Below are 17,825 nucleotides of genomic sequence, written 5' to 3'. Positions count from 1 at the left end.
ACTCAGAGTTAGGTAAAAGAAATGTCATGATGTTTTATTTTAGGTAAGGAGACTGAAGCTCAGAAAGATTAACTGGCTTTCACAAAGTCATACGGCTATTAAATGGTGGAGCAAGGACTTAAATCTCGTGTCTTCTGATTCACATACTTGGAAACACACATCCTCTCTCTCTACCCCAGACTATGCTTGTTTTGACTCTTCTTGTGGCAATCTGGGTATCACTAATATGTGAATGAAAAGATACAGTAGATAATTCATAAATTAGTCTACTTATCTCTAAAGATGGATATCATCAGTATTTCTGTTGCTTGTACAAGTAACACATACTCAAAAATTAATGCGCAAATATACAAAGTGAAAATCTCTGTAATCTTACTCTTAGGGAGATGATTACTGAAAAGTTCTGACTTTGTCTACTTATGTAAACATAAATATTTATTCATTAGAGGAAAAAAAGCATGTTGTATACAAACTAACTTGTAACCTTTTTCACTTAATGTCTTGGGACTTTCCATTTCAATTTATTTGATCTTCTTCCTCTATTTTGTCAGTTTTTAAGTACACTTTTATTTATTTATTTATTTTTGAGGAAGATCAGCCCTGAGCTAACATCTGTGCTAATCCTCCTATTTTTTTTTTTTTTTTTTTGCTGAGGAAGACCCGCTTTGAGCTAACATCTATTGCCAATCCTCCTTTTTTTTTTCCCTCCCCAAAGCCCTAGTAGATAGTTGTATGTCATAGTTGCACATCCTTCTAGTTGCTGTATGTGGGACGCAGCCTCAGCATGGCTGGAGAAGCGGTGCGTTGGTGCGCGCCCGGGATCCAAACCCAGGCCGCCAGTAGCGGAGTGCACACACTTAACCACTAAGCCACGGGGCCGGCCCATAAGTACACTTTTATTGAAATATACATACAGTGCACAATTAGTGTATTGCTTAATGAATTTTCAAACTGAACACAGCAGTATGAAACCCCACCCAGGTCAAGAAATAGAGTATTACTCCAGAAGCCTGCCATTCTCTTGCTCCCTTCCACTCATTACCTTTCCCCATTCTTCACTGAGGTATCTGCAAATCCTAACTTGTAACACCATAGATCAATTTTGCCTGATCTGGAGCTTTATAAATGAAATCCTACAGTATGTGTTCTTTTTGTGTATAGCTTTTTTTTTTTTTTAATTTTTTTTTATAATTTTATTTATTTATTTATTTTTTCCCCCAAAGCCCCAGTAGAGAGTTGTATGTCATAGCTGCAGATCCTTCTAGTTGCTGTATGTGGGACGCGGCCTCAGATGGCCGGAGAAGCGGTGCGTCAGTGCGCGCTCAGGATCCAAACCCGGGCCGCCAGCAGCGGAGTGCGAGCGCTTAACCACTAAGCCACGGGGCCGGCCCTGTGTATAGCTTCTTTTGCTCAACATTATGCTTATCGGGTTAATCCATGATGTTGCATGTGGCAGTCGTTTGTTCGTTTTCATTGCTGTGTACCAGGGGTCAGCAAACTGCCTGTAATGGACCATTTAGTAATTTTTTTTATTGTGGTAAAACATAGATAACATAAAATTTGCCGTTTTTATCATTTAAGTGTACAATTCAGTGGCATTAAATACATTCACAGTGTTGTGCAGCCATCACCACTATTTATTTCTAGAACTTTTCATGATCCCAAACAGAAACTATCCGTTAAACAATAACTCCCCAATGCTGCTTCTCAATTCTCTCCTCCCTCCAGTCCCTGATAACCTCCATTATAGTTTCTCTCTCTATGAATTTGTGTATCCTAGGTACTTCGTATAAGTGGAATCATACAATATTTGCCCTTTTGTGTCTGATTTATTTCACTTAGCATAATATTTTCAAGGTTTTTGCCATATTGTAGGACAAATTAGATTTCATTCCTTTTTTTTTTTTTAAGATTTATTTTATTTATTTTGTGTGTGTGTGTGTGTAATATCAGCCCTGAGCTAACATTCATGCAATCCTCCTCTTTTTGCTGAGGAAGACCGGACCTGAGCTAACATCTATTGCCAATCCTCCTCCTTTTTTTTTTGTTCCCCTTTTTCTCCCCAAAGCCCCAGTAGATAGTTGTTATGTCATAGTTGCACATCCTTCTAGTTGCTGTATGTGGGATGCCGCCTCAGCATGGCTGGACAAGCGGTGCGTCGGTGCGCATCTGGGATCCGAACCCAGGCCGACGGTGGCAGAGTGCGCACACTTAACCACTAAGCCACGGGGCCAGCCCCAGATTTCATTCGTTTTTAAGGCTGAATAATATTCCATTGTATGTATATATCACATTTTGTTTATCCGTTCATCTTTTTTTTTTCTTCCCCTGAGGAAGATTCCCCGTGAGCTAACATCTGTTGCCAGTCTTCCTCTATTTTGTATGTGAGCTGCCGCCACAGCATGGCCACTAATAGATGAGTGGTGTAGGTCCATGCCCAGGAATCAAACCCGGGCCTCTGAAGTGGAGTACACCGAACTTAACCACTAGGCCACTGGGGCTGGCCCCATTCATCTTTTTATGGACATTTGAGTTGTTTCCATTTAGTGTGAATAATGCTGCTATGAATGTTGATGTACAAGTATCTGTTTGAGTCCCTGCTTTCAGTATTTTTGAGTATATACCTAGGAGTAAAATTGCTGGATCATATGGTAATCTTGTTTAATTTTTTGAGGGACTGCCAAACTGATTTCCAAGCAGCTGTACCATTTTTACGTTCCCACCAGCAGTGCCTGGGCTTCCAGTTTCTCCACATCTGTTACCTTAAGGTGTTTTTTTTTAATAGTAGCTGTCCTAATGGATGTGAAGTAGTATCTCATCATGGTTGTGCATTACATTTCCCTAATAACTTATGATGTTGAGCATCTTTCATGTGCTTATTGGCCATTTGTATATCTTCTTTGGAAAAATGTCTGTTCAAGTCCTTTGCCCATTTTTGCATTGGATTTGGTTTTTTTTGAGCCATTTAGTAAATATTTTAAGCTCTGTCACAGCCTCTCAACACTCATATGGTGGATGTGATCCAGTAAAGCTCTATGTACAAAAACAGGCAGCTAAGTGTATTTTACCCTTGGGCCATTGTTTACCCTAGATTATATAGTTCACTTGTGGTTCAAATTATTGGCTAATAATTTCTTTTTTTTTGGCTAATAATTTCAACTAGAACAAATGATTGTAAGTTTCTGCCACCCCAATCTTGATTTGATGTAGTCCGGTTGGTTGAGTTTGAGTATTGTTTGGGGTCATAGAGGTAAGAGGGAAATGTGTAAGGGAAACTAGGAACTGTTAAAGTATCTTGAATGCCTTTTGTGTGCTGGAGACCATTCGAAGGTTTGATTTTTCTGCCATAATTTAGTGAAAGGGGTGATCAGTGGAGATCATGGGCCGACCCCTATCTTAAGGAATTGAAGTGATTTCAGTATGGGTTTCAGTCCTTGTATGGGCTGGCCTAGTTCTTAAGTCTTCAGTGACGCAGGGTCCCAGCTGAAATCCTGGGATCTTTGCCACTCCTCCTGAGCATGCCTTGAAATTCATTTTTTTGTCAACTTAGTTCTATGAACCTGCTGAAAGCTCTGCTTAATTTCTTGGCCACTTTTGCTGTCAGAATTGGCAATTGCTTCAAGCAGAAAAGTGCCCCAAATGCCACGCTCATCTCTGTTGACTTTCCTCCTTTCCATATTTTGGTAATTTTTGAAAATAGCCATCCTAATGGGTGTGAAGTGGTCCTTCCTTTCCAAATTTTGGTAATTTTCACTGTTTTGAAAACTCTCTGATCTCTTCAAATGAATGTTTTTAAAAATATTTTTTCTAGTTTTTCTCTACTAATCTAATCTTATTCTTGTAATCAGAATTTTAGTTCTCTTATTAGAATGCAAGCTACATGGGGCCGGCCCGGTGGCGCAAGCGGTTAAGTGCGCGCGCTCCGCTGCGACGGCCCGGGGTTCGCTGGTTCGGATCCCGGGCGCGCACCGACACACTGCTTGGCAAGCCATGCTGTGGCGGCGTCCCATATAAAGTGGAGGAAGATGGGCACAAATGTTAGCCCAGGGCCGTCTTCCTCAGCAAAAAAAAGAGGAGGATTGGCGGATGTTAGCACAGGGCTGATCTCCTCACAAAAAAAAAAAAAAAAAAAGAATGCAAGCTACAGTGAATGGCTTATACGTAACTTATACGTAAATGTTGGAGTATTATACTTTTTTTTCCCCAGGGGAAGATTCGCCCTTTGCTAACATTTGTGCCAATCTTCTTCCTTTTTTCTTTCCCCCCGAAAGCCCCAGTAGATAGTTGTGTATAGTTGTAAGTTCTTCTAGTTCTTCTATGTGAGCTACCGCCACAGCATGACTACTGACAGATGAGTTGTGCGGTTCTGTGCTTGGGAACCAAACCGGGGCCAAACTTTAACTGCTAGGTCATCAGGGCTGGCTTGTATTGTACTTTTTAAAAGAGGTATAATTTATATATAGTAAAATTTACTGTTTTTAGGGGTATGTAGTTCAATGAGTTTTAACAAAGAGTTGGATAACCATCACTACAATTAATATATTGAATGTTTTTATCACCCCAAAAGCTCCCTTGTGCCTCTTTGTAGTCAGTTCCCTCACCTTTCCCTCAGCCCCTGGGAATCGCTGATCTGATCTGTCTCTATAGTTTTGTCTTTACTGAGTGTCATATAAATGGAATCATAAAGCATGCAGCTTCTTTCCCTTGGCATGTTTTTGAGATTCATCCATGTTCCCACATATGTCAGTAGTTTGTTCCTTTTTGTTGCTCCGTAGTATTCCGTGTGTGGCTGTACCACAATTTGTTAATCCATTTACTAAATGATGGACATCTGGGTTGTTTCCAGTTTTTAGCTCTTACAAATAAAACTGCTATAAACATTCGTGTACAGGTCTTTGATGGCTTCATTTCTTTGGGTAAATATGTAGAAGAAGGGACTGCTGGGTCATGTGTAAGTATGTGTTAATGTCATAAGAAACTACCGAATTGTTTTTCAAAGTGGCTGTACCATTTTGTATTCACACCAGCAAACATATGAGGGGTTCCTTTACACTTTGTCTTATAATTTCTTTTTCCATTCTAAGTTAGATGTGTAGTAGTATCTTGTGGATTTAATTTGTAGTTCCCTAACAACTAATGATGTTGAGCATCTTTTCATGTGCTTATTTGCCACTTATGGCTCTTGTTTGGTAAACTATATGTTTCGATCTTTTGCTATTTTTTAATGAGTTATTTGGTTTTTTTTATCATTGTATTATAGGAGTTCTTTATATATTCTGGTTACAAGTCCTTCATTAGGCCTGTTGTTTTACAAATATTTTCTCCCAATCATTCTGTGGCTTTTGTTTTCATTGTCTTAACTCTGTCTCTTGAAGAACAGCTTTTAATGTTAATGAAGTCTAGTTTATCAGTTTTTTTCTCTTAAGGTTTGTGATTTTAATGTTCTAAGAAGTCTCTGCCTAAGCCAGGATCACAAAGAATTTTGTCTATATTTTCTTCTATAAATTATATATTTTTAGGTTTTACATTTACGTGTGTGATCCATTTCAAGTTAAGTTTTTTTTAAGATGCCATTCATCTTTTTTTTTTTTTTTTTGAGGAAGATTTGGCCCTGCTCTAGCATCTGTTGCCAATCTTCCTTTTTCTTTTTTCTCCCCAAAGGCCTGGTACATAGTTGTGTATCACAGTTGTAGAGTTGTAGTTCTTCTGTGTGGGGTGCCACCTCAGCATGGCCTGATGAGCGGTGAGTATGTCCACGCCCAGGATCTGAACCGGCAAACCCCAGGCGGCCGAGACAGAACGTGCAAACTTAAGCGCTACACCACCAGGCCAGCCCTCCCAAGTTAATTTTTGTATGTGATGTGGAGTTTTTTTTTTTTTTGCATATGGATGTCTGTTATTGCAGCATCGTTTTTTGAAAAGGCTGTTCTTTCTCCATTGAATTACCTTGTCATCTTTGTCAAAGACAGACAGCGATACATGTGTAGGTCTGTTTCTGGACTTTCTCTTCTGTTCCATTGACCTATATGTTTATCATTTCTCCAGTAGTCTTGTACTTTTAGGTAAGAAATATCTATGTGTTTTCTACTATCATACTGACTTATGAGGTTTAAATACAGACAGTCCCTGACTTATGATGGTTTGACTTACCGTTTTTCAGCTTTACAATGGTGCGAAAGCGATACATATTCAGTAGAAACCATACTTTGAATTTTGAGTTTTGATCTTTTCCCAGGCTAGCCATATGCAGTGTGGACTCTCTTGTGATGCTGGACAGTGGCACTGAGCCCCAGCTCCTAGTCAGCCATGTGATCACCAGCGTAAATAGCCCATACACTTACAACCATTCTGTACCCATACAGCCATTCTGTTTTTCACTTTCAGTATAGTATTCAATAAATTACATGAGATATTCAACACTTTGTTATAAAATAGGCTTTGTTTTAGATGATTTCGCCCAACTGTAGGCTAATGTAAGTGTTCTGAGCACCTTTAAGGTAGGCTAGGCTAAGCTATGATGTTTGATAGGTTAGGTGTATTAAATGCATTTTCACCGGCCTGGTGGCGTAGCGGTTAAGTTTGCACGTTCCACTTCGGCGGCCCGGGGTTCGCTGGTTCAGATACTGGGCAGAGACCTCACCGCTCATCAAGCCGTGCTGAGGCAGTGTCCCATCAAGAATAGCTACAACTCTACAACTATGATACACAACTATGCAATGGGGCTTTGGGGAGGAAAAAAAAAAGAGGAAGATTGGCAACAGATGTTAGCACAAGGGCAATCTTCCTTTTAAAAAAAAAAAATGCATTTTCAATTTACAGTATTTTCAACTTACGATGGGTTTATCAGGACATAACTCCATCATAAGTCAAAGAAGATCTGTAATGCAGTAAATCAACTACCTGTTACCAAAGAATGTTAAGTAAGTGAATAATTATTGAGCATGTCAATTTATTTGTAATCAGTCATTTCATTTGCCTGTGGTAATGTACTAAAACTCCTTAAAACATTTTGTTTGGATATTGCCAATGAGAACTCTCATAAATTCCTATTAGAGGTATAAATTGGTACAAGCATTCTCAAAAAGCGGTTTGTTGATTTTTGGTGAACAGAAAATATGTGATGAAGTATGACTCATCAATTCTACTTCTTAAGCATATAACCTAGAGAAACTGGCACATGTACACAAGGGGACAGGTACAAGAATGTTTACTGCAGCATTGTTTGAAATATTGAAAAACTGGAAACAACCTAAATATCTTTTAATAGGAAAATAGTTGAATAAATTATAGGATACTACACAGAAGTCAAAATGGATGAAATAGATCTCTATATAGCAACATAGATCTCAAAAGTAATGTAAATTTTTAAAATAATACAAATAGAATAGGAACAATAGAAAAACGTGCTGGAAATAAATGCACAGAATTCATTATAGTGTTTTCTGGGAAGAAAAGGAGGATGAGAATGGGAAGAGGAACTTCTGTTGTATCTGTTAGATTGTGCTTTATTTTAAAAATGTTTAAGCAAATGTGACATTGTTATTAATATTCCCACCACTCAGAATGCAAATGCTATTTTAGTATTTTCTGTAATTTTCCCCTTTTTTTAAATAAAAAACACAAAAATACATGTAAACAGATATTTTCTTTATAAAATGCAGGAAGGTAAGCATCAGATAGTTTCAATTGGTTTACAACAAACTCTTAATAATTTCCTCATGTGTCATTATCAGGTACTTATTGAGCATTTACTCTGGATCAGACACTGTGTAAAATACTAATGGTACAGTAATAAGTAAGAAATTACCCCCTCCAAGAGGCTGAATCTAGTTTGTGATTTATTTTGGGGACGTAGAAATGGAGGAAGGGTTAGGTGGTACACACTTATAAGGGGACACCATTTCTTAGTTGTATGTGGTGTTTATAAGATTTTATTCTGTTTTATCAAGAGAGTTATGATATTTTATTGATTTTAAAATTTCAAATAATATTAAAGAATGACATGAGAATTTTTGTCTGGTTAAATAGGGACATGAGTTGAGAAAAAATGAAAAATATACTTCTTTTTTTTTTTTTTTAAAGATTTTATTTATTTATTTTTTCCCCCCAAAGCCCCAGTAGATAGTTGTATGTCATAGTTGCACATCCTTCTAGTTGCTGTATGTGGGACTCGGCCTCAGGATGGACGGAGAAGTGGTGCCTCGGTGCGCGCCCGGGATCCGAACCCGGGCCGCCAGCATCAGAGCGCGCGCACTTAACCACCAAGCCACGGGGCCGGCCCGAAAAATATACTTCTAATTGATGATTTCTACCTTTGCTTTACTGTATCTTTGTGTTAGCCACCTGTGAGGCTTTGCAGATTCTAAGAACTAAGAAATTAATTTTTAGAAACAATCAGATTTTCATATAATTGTTATTACTTTACAGAAATATCCTGCACACATCTTGATTATGCTGAAGTTTTAGATCCTTTTGAAGCTTGACTTGGATCAAGAATTAATGTTGTAAACCCGTCATATGTTTCAAAGAAAGTAGAAATGTTACTAAATGCCACACTTGTAATCTCATGTACCAGTTCTCATGATGCAATCATTTATTAAATAAAAACTAATTCTAGAAAGGAGGCGCCCAACAATGAACATATTACATCAAATTTGAATGCTTAGATTAAATAGTGCTTTTTTCCTCACTGTTATTGAAATCATTTTTATATTTTCTAAAAATATATGTTTAAAAAACCATTTATTTAAAATAAATTCTCCCTAAATAAAATTTCTTTCCCGGGCCGGCCCCGTGGCTTAGCGGTTAAGCGCGCACGCTCCGCTGCTGGCAGCCTGGGTTCAAACCCCGGGCACGCATCGCCGCACCGCTTCTCCGGCCATGCTGAGGCCGAGTCCCACATACAGCAACTAGAAGGATGTGCAACTATGACATACAACTATCTCCTGGGGCTTTGGGGGGAAAATAAATAAATAATAAAAAATTAAAAAAAATAAAATTTCTTTCCCTAGTACAGCATTTCAGTGGTTATAAGCATCAATAGAGTGAGATGATAAGTAAATAAAGGGCTCACTGCTCTAAAATTTTGAAAAAATCAAAGGCTATATCTTTTTCTTGGAGATTCACGTAGACATTAAGATGCTAACGGTACTAAGAAGTCATATAGTAATATTTTTCAGACTTCTTTGATCACAACTGTCTTTTTCATGTATCACCTGCTAACAGCATGCTTTGGGAAATGTCTAGTGTTTTCTTCATACTCGTGATATATACAAATATTTCTATTTTAAAGCAGGACAAAAGGAACAAGCTGTGGAATGGTATAAGAAAGGTATTGAAGAACTGGAAAAAGGAATAGCTGTCATAGTTACAGGACAAGGTAAGATTATATTTAATTTGTTTAGTAGCCATTCCAAATTATATTCACATGATTGCCCTGATTTTAGATCCATTTATCTTAATAAAGATATTTAGCAGATTTTTAAATGTTATTGTTAATCTTTGTAGATTTATGGTTAATGCTTTATTACCTATGCTAAAAATGAAGTTATAACCAGATATGCTCAAACTTGATTATCTGTAGCAGTCAAACAATAATCATTATATTACTTGTGTCCTCCTTGGACCCACTGTTTGTGGTGTTTTAGTTCTATTTTTAGCCCCCCCCTTTTTTTTGGTGAGGAAGATTGGCCCTGAGCTAACATCTGCCACCAGTTTTCCTCTTGTTGCTTGAGGAAGATTGTCCCTGAGCTAATATCTGTGCAAATCTTCCTCTGTTTTATATGTGGGACGCTGCCACAGAATGGCTTGATGAATGGTGTGTAGGTCTGTGCCTGTGATCCAAACCCGCGACCCCTGGGCCACCAAAGTGGAGCGTGTGAACTTAACCACTATGCCACTGGACTGGCCCCTTAGCCCTATTTTTGAAAACTAGTCCTTTCATCATTGTCAAGACAGGGAAGGAGTGGTTAATCCAGACTCCCCTTTGTACTTATGGGTAATGCTTGACTGCATGTTAAAATATAAGCTGTAGGGGGCCGGCCTGGTGGCGCAAGTGGTTAAGTGTGTGCGCTCCACTGTGGTGGCCCGGGGTTCACTGGTTCGGATCCCAGGCGTGCACCAAGACACTGCTTGGCAAGCCATGCTGTGGTGGCATCCCATATAAAGTAGGGGAAGATGGGCACAGATGCTAGCCCAGGGCCAGTCTTCCTTAGCAAAAAAAAAAAGGAAGATTGGCAGATGTTAGCACAGGGCTGATCTCCTCAAAAAAATAAATAAATAAATAAATAAATAAATAAATAAAATAAAATATAACCTGCAAATGTCTTACTTTGATTCACACTTGGCTTTTTAAAACCAAGCAGTTATTTCTCATATTTACTTTCCTATTACCTCAAATTAAACATTAGAGTCTACTGTTATCTTTAAATATATAGATAACATTTATCCCATACTTACTACATGCCCAAGCATCATTGTAAGTGCTTCGTTTGTATTGTCTCTTTTAATTTTCACCACAACCCCACCCTCTGAGGCTGCTGATGTTATCCTTATTTTTCAGATGAATAGCTTTAAGTACAAAGAAGTGAAGTAACTTGCCTAAGGTCTTATAGCTAGCAAGTGGTAGAGTCAGGATTTGAACCCAGTTTGACTTCAGAACCTGAATTCTTAAATACTATGCTGTGAATATTGTGTATAGTACATGAGTACCACTATTAAATGAGTGAAGTACTTTAGGTTATGGTAGCTAAAATAAATTTGGAAACAAAAATTATAACATGTAGGCTAAGAATCGTAGCCTTATGGATCAGTTTACCCAGTGGATGTTTGTTTTCTGTCTGGCTGACTGTACTACTTATATCAGCTAATCTCCAATAATTACAATGTGTCCAGTATTTACCATGCTCCTTCCCCCCCCCCTTTTTTGTGTGTGAGGAAGATCAGCCTTGAGCTAACATCCATGCCAATCCTCCTCTTTTTGCTGAGGAAGACTGGCCCTGGGCTAACATCTGTGCCCCTCTTCCTCCACTTTTTTATGGGACGCTGCCACAGCATGGCCTGACAAGCGGTGCATCAGTGTGCGCCCAAGACCCGAACCCGGGCCACCAGCAGTGGAGTGCGCGCACTTAACTGCTACGCCACAGGGCCAGCCCCTTTCTCTCCCCTTTTTATTTTGACTACTTCTCTAGCTCCTGGTCTCCTGTGTAAAAGAGAGCAGAATAGAACAAGTAGATATGAGAGTTTGACCCTTTGAGACTTTCATGAGTTTTTGAATTACATGCAAAATATATTTGCTGTTCTTTGGCAATTGGATAGAAGAAGAGTTAGAAGAAAATGAGTTGGTTATAAGAAGAACAGTGTTTCACTGAATCAGAAATGCCTTCGATTGTACCACTAAGAGAAAAAACTGTCAATTAAACTATGACACATTCTCTTCTTATCACTTAGAATTTGAATTTTAACCTTGTTGAATGTGCTGTCTTAATCTTATTAGACATAGCTATAACTGCAGTATTAATGTCTATGACCAGGGCCGGCCCCGTGGCTTAGCGGTTAAGTGCGCACGCTCCGCTGCTGGCGGCCCGGGTTCGGATCCCAGGCGCGCACCGACGCACCACTTCTCCGACCATGCTGAGGCCGCGTCCCACATACAGCAACTAGAAGGATGTGCAGCTGTGACATACGGCTATCTACTGGGGCTTTGGGGGAAAAAATAAATAAATTAATTAATTAATGTCTATGACCGGATCTGTGCATGCATAGGTGATGATAAGCTATGTTATAACTCAAGCTTGGCTGATAGCATTAGTAAATTGGCACTGGTTCTAATCCCAATTTCAAAGGTTTTAAAATGTAGGGGAAAAAATATGTCTCAGGATCCATGAAATGCACATGAAATATCCTAGTAGGTCTGAAACCATCATAAGGAACTGTAACTGATTTTTTTCATATATTATTTGAAAATAATATTTTCTTAATTTCTTTAGAAAGACTTTGACTCCATATGAGATTAATTGGGGTGATATATTTTACCTTGGAGCAATATTAGTAGGAAAACATGGATATTTTAATTCTTCGTTATCTGTTTTTTTCTTTCAGGTGAACAATGTGAAAGAGCCAGACGCCTTCAAGCTAAAATGATGACTAATTTAGTTATGGCCAAGGACCGTTTACAACTTTTAGGTATCAATTAAGGAATTGTATAATTGGAATGAGATGTATTTGAAATGTGTGTTCAATGAAACTTTAAATGTAGATGGAAATAGATCAATGATCTTCAAAATGTAGTCTAGGCTTTTTTTTGACTTAGAAAGTTTCTTTTTTTTTTTTAATTTTTATTTATTTATTTATTTTTTGCCCCCAAAGCCCCAGTAGATAGTTGTATGTTACAGCTGCACATCCTTCTAGTTGCTGTATGTGGGATGCAGCCTCAGCATGGCCAGAGAAGTGGTGCGTGGGTTCGCGCCTAGGATCCGAACCCGGGTCGCCAGCAGCGGAGTGCAAGCACTTAACCGCCAAGCCACAGGGCCAGCCCCAGAAAGTTTCTAACATATACAAAATAGAAGAGTGTAATGAACTCCTAACGATTCAGCACTCAGCTTTAATAATTATCAACTCATGGTCAGTCTTGATTTATCCATACCAAGGGATGGCAAACTGTACTGCCCATGGGCTAAAGCCAGTTCACTGCCTATTTTTATAAGTAAAGTGTTACTGGCACACAGCTACTCGCATTCTTCTGTATATTGTCTGGCTGCTTTCGTGCTACAATGATAGGGTCGAATAGTTGATACAGAGATCATACAGCCCTCAAAGCTTTTTAAAATACAGCTTTTTAAAATATTTTAATGCTTACTATCTGGCTCTTTACAGGAAAAGTTTGCCAGCCCTTGTTTATATCCCTACCCACTTTCCCCCACTTCATATTATTTTGAAACAAATTCTTGACATTTTAAAATTTCATTTGTAAGAATTTCATATTATATATCTAAAAGATAAAGATGTTTTAAAAGGGGTGGCGCCATGGCATAGTGGTTAAGTTCAGCACACTCCACTTCAGCGGCCCGGGTTTGTCGGTTTGTGGGTTCAGATCGCGGATGCGGACCTACACCACTCGTCAGCTATGCTGTGGCAATGACCCACATACAAAATAGAGGAAGATTGGCACAGATGTTAGCTCAGGGCTGATCTTCTTCAAGCAAAAAAAGAGCAAGATTGGCGACAGATGTTAGCTCAGGGCTAATCTTCCTCTGCCAAAAAAAAAAAAAGAAAAGCTTTAAAAATAAAATCACCAAAATGCCTTCATGATACCTAAAAAATAACCAATAATCTCTTTTAATAGTAACAAAAAAATAATGGCCAAAAATTGTCAGTGTCCATATATAATTTATATGTAATATAAAATATATAACTTAACTTCAGTCAGTATCTCATAATTTAGTGACTTTTACTATTTTTTTTAATTTAATTGTTTGAATCAGGATCTCAAGAAGACCCATACAATATGTCTCTCTTAATGTACAGGTTAATCTGTTTTTCTTTTTCTTGCAATTTATTTGTTGATGAACCAGATCTTTGCCACATATCGTTTCCTACAGTCTTAATTTTTGCTGCATGCATCTCCATGGTATCTTTTAATGTGTTTTTCTGTCCTCCCTATAAATTGATAGTTGGAAGTAGAACCTTGATTGGATTAAAGTTGATTTTTATTTTTTAATGATATGACTACTTGATAGGTAGTTCTGCATTCATCCATCAGTAGTTCTGACATCTTGTGATGTTAGCAGCAGTTGATGACTGATGTCTAGTGACATTATAATTCTGTCATTCTTTCTGCATTCATCAGCTGGAATAGGTCTATAATAAGTCTCATCTTCTATTTGATGTATAGGTTTTAAAAATATATTCCTAAGATAAATCTACCCCTAAAACAGAGTGGAACTATTCCATACCCTTCTTGGGTGGTTTTAACATAGCTTGATGTGATAGAAATACTATATATTTGGTAAACAGGCAGACCTTATTTATTCATTGCTCTGTGATTTGTGGTGAGTTATTTAGTACGTCTGAGCCTTTTTTACCTCATTTGTAATATGAGGCTAATAAATGATATTTATCTCACCATATTTGTGACCATTGAATTATTGAACGAACCTCACCCATAGTAAGTACACAAAAATGTTGGGTTTTGTTCATGTCCTTCCTTGTCTGTAATCACCACCCCTGCTTTTGTGGAAATATATATTTACATACACATACATCTATATTTCGTTCATTCATTCGTTCTTGTATGGTCCATTGTGTTTGTAAGTTTTTTGCCCCACATCATTGGAAAAGAAACCTGTACTATTTTCAGATAGCTAATAAGGCAATGTTCCTCTGGCTCCTGTGGCTGACAGAATTTGCCTTCGTTCTCCTTAAGTGAAGATTATTACTGTATCAAATATAATTAAATATTATATCAAAGGTTATTATAGTAAAATCATTATCTAATTGTTCTAATTGGTACTTTCAGTGTTTTAGCTATAATGCCTTTCAGTATATGTACAAAGAACATCATATATATGATTCAGATTGTTTGATTATGGGACATTTTGTAACATGTTTCAAATTAAATAATTAAGAATTGGTTTTTATCTTTTATTTGAAGTTGTGAAATGATAAAACATTGGAAGCATCTCATCAATTATAGACTTGTCTTTAAATGGGACTTTGTATTTCTTGTGTTATTAGAGGAGGGGACAAAAAGAGGGTATATAATATAACATGAAACTAGGCATTAAAAGAATATTTTGGATGTTGTTGTCTGCTGTCATCCTCAAAAGTACTGTTTGCCCATTCATGGAAGATGTGACTTTAAAAAGGAGGGAGTGGGATAGGGGACATCAACATATTCCTGTTTTCTAGGAATTCAGAAAGTCTGGCAATATGTATTACCGAAGACAGTGAAAAAGAGCTGTGCACAAATGCGTAGTAGAGCATATTTCTGTATTATGTGCTGGTTGAGAAATGGAAGTTTTCAGAGGAGGGATGCCCAATAGTTATCTAATTAAGATGGAGAGTTCTCCATACAGACTTGTTTGAGAGGTTGCAGACTCTCTGATAAAGATGGGAAGAGTTCATTTATGTTGTATATCTTCAATTTAGTGATAATGAGCCTTAGAGCAAAGCTTAACTGTAAAACCTGCTATAGATAGATCATTTTGGTGTCGGCATCTTGGTATACCTGGAGGTTAAACTTTTTTTTTTTTTAATCTAGCTTCATTCAACACCCTTTTGTTAAGTCCTCACTCTGTACCAGGTACGGTGCCAAGGGATATAAACTGAATGTATTTATTAACTCAGCAAATGTTTATTGGTGATTACCATGTGCTAGGTACTGTTCTAGGCACTTCAGGTTACAGAAAGAATCCCTCCTTCATAGAATTTATATTCCAGCAGGGGAAAGACTGAAAGTAAGCAATAAACATAAAAAAAATAAATTATACAGCATGTTAGAAGGTGATAAATATATGGAAAAAAGAAAAATGAGAACACAGTAAAGGGGGATTAGGAGTGGACAGGAGGTTGTTTGGGTTTTTAGTTTTAATTTGGATGGCCAGGGTATGCCTCTTTGAAAAGTTGACGTGAGTTAGCCATGCAGGTATCTGGGAGAAGAATGGTCCAGAGAGAAGTAAGAGCTGATGCAAAACCTTAAGAAGCCTTAAAAAAGATAAGTAGGAGTTATTAAAGAATGTTTGGGCTCAGACACCTTTCAGGAAGAAGTAACATGAACAAAGGCTCAAGGGCAAGAAACAGCATGATGAGGAGGAAGGGTGCTGGTAGATGTGTGGCATAAGATTGTTCAGGCATAAGAAATGTAGGTACATCATGGAGGGCCTTGTTGGTCATAGAACAGAGCTTAAGTGGTAATCTGTGGGCAGTGGGAAGCTGCTAAAGGGTTTTAAGCAGAAGAGTTATGTGGTAAGATTTTCCTTTTTAGTAGATCACTCAGATGATTGGGCATTGCACGTGAGGGGATCAAGAAGCAAGGTGACTTTTAAATCATTGATTAATCTACACAACCTTTAGTCCTTCTAAAAGGAAGCAATAAATTAAGTTTACTTTCCTAACAAAAATGAATTGGAGCAGGTTCACATTAGCAGTGTGCTGCAATTGTGTATATATGTAAGTTTCTATCTATATGGATCTAAACCCTACACACCTAAAAACAAGTTCTATGGCTTTTTGTTCCTAGTTATTGAAAGAAAGGATTTAATTTCTGTTTAGTTTTACTATATAATGAATGTTTAATTGAACTTTTTGTTGCATTTCATTGAAGAGAGTATTAATTGGTAAAGGAGACATTTACAAATCAGTGTTTTTTTCTAATTTATGTCTTTTACCAACACAAATGGTTCCTTTCTCAGTATGGTGATTTGAGGAGTATTATCATTGAGAAAAATCAGATGACCTACCTGTTAACTAACAACAACAAAAAAGCTCCAAGGTATATTATGTCAGCCAGTTCTAGGATACAAAAGCTGTGTAGTACTTTGTGCTTTCTGCAGAAAGGATAGCTGCTATTTAACCTGTCCCAAAGGCATGTGTGGTTCTACCATAAACCAACCATGGTGCCTGCTTGTCTGACCTTAGAAATGAAAGTTTAAGAGGGTTAGTATATATGTGCTGCATTTTTGCCTGTATTCATTGACTTCCTAGTGCAGAAGAAAAGAATCAGTTGTGGCAACTTGGAGTATTTTAACAAAATAAATGTGGTAAAAATTGAGCCCCTATTACAAATGAAGCACAGAGTAGGTACTTTATGTATATTATTTTATTTAATCCTTGATACCCTCAAAAAACTGAGGCTACAGCAAGTTCATACTAGTGAGTAAGTGGTGGAGCACAGTGTTTGTCAGCTAGCAATATGCATTGACTTGAATGGTGAAAGAGAGTGCAGACATGACGGAGGCTGGCAAGGAAGCTCAGACTGCTACCTTCAGGTAGATGTAGAGACCCAGATCTTGGAAGGATTTGTTGTTGTTATTTGAAGTGGAGGTAGGGTTAAAATAATCCTTTTAGATCTTTAATTGGTTAATTTTTAAAATAGGTAATATAGACATATGCCACAAAATTTTAAAAGTTTAAGTATGAAAAGCATCCATCCCATACTATGCCCCAGCCACTCATTTCCCCTCCCCAAAGGCAGCTACTATTACCAGTTTCTTTGGGTCCTTTTTAGGGATAATCTTCGTGCATACAAATGTGCACGTGTTGTGTGTTTAAATAAATGGTAGAGTACTATAGTCACAATTCTGCAGCATGTTTATTCCATTCTGCTTTATTGCCTTTATTTTTTGCCTGACATATGTTGCTGAATATGTCATTTCCTAGACACTCCTTATAGTTTCCTTCTGTGTCATTTTAAGTGCTGTTCTCCTTTCCTGAAATGTCCTTTCTTTTTATCTTTTCAAATCCTAGCCAATTCACAGCCCATTTCCTCTGTAAAGCCTTTTTAATGTTCTCTTTCTCTTGTACTATACAATCTTTTTGAAAAATATATGTATATTTGTGTTGTAAGTTGACAACTATATTTAATAAGTATCTGGATGGTAGAGACCATAGTCATCTTTTTATCTCCATGCTACTCTCCCTATGCAGTGATCTGGACATATTAGATATTTAGTAAATATTTCCTGGTGATAGTAGTGAGATGGAACTGCCTCCAGGTTACCAAACCTGAATAAGGCATATTTTGAACATAGCCATTCCCTTGTTAATTTTGGTTGCTATTTTAATGTCTGAGTTTTTACTAATTACACTAAGAGACTTCTATATAAATG

At 37.6% G+C, this 17,825-nt stretch overlaps 1 protein-coding gene across 4 annotated transcripts in view; it reads left to right on the top strand.

The window, feature by feature from the left end:
- Positions 1-17,825, top strand: part of SPAST (spastin) — a 65,872-nt gene that overhangs the window by 7,845 nt on the left and 40,202 nt on the right. For 2 of the 4 annotated variants that reach the window (XM_058551489.1, XM_058551487.1), the window contains exons 2-3: positions 9,296-9,379; positions 12,100-12,183. In XM_058551489.1, the coding sequence (XP_058407472.1) occupies positions 9,296-9,379; positions 12,100-12,183 (168 nt within the window). Of the gene's footprint in view, positions 1-9,292; positions 9,380-12,099; positions 12,184-17,825 lie in introns of all 4 variants that reach the window. The other 2 variants (XM_058551488.1, XM_058551486.1) reach the window with 1 other exon arrangement.

Source organism: Diceros bicornis, chromosome 12 (assembly GCF_020826845.1).
Source record: "Diceros bicornis minor isolate mBicDic1 chromosome 12, mDicBic1.mat.cur, whole genome shotgun sequence".
NCBI lineage: Eukaryota > Metazoa > Chordata > Mammalia > Perissodactyla > Rhinocerotidae > Diceros > Diceros bicornis.
Note: the sequence above shows the minus strand (reverse complement) of the source record. Positions and strands in the feature narration are given on the sequence as shown.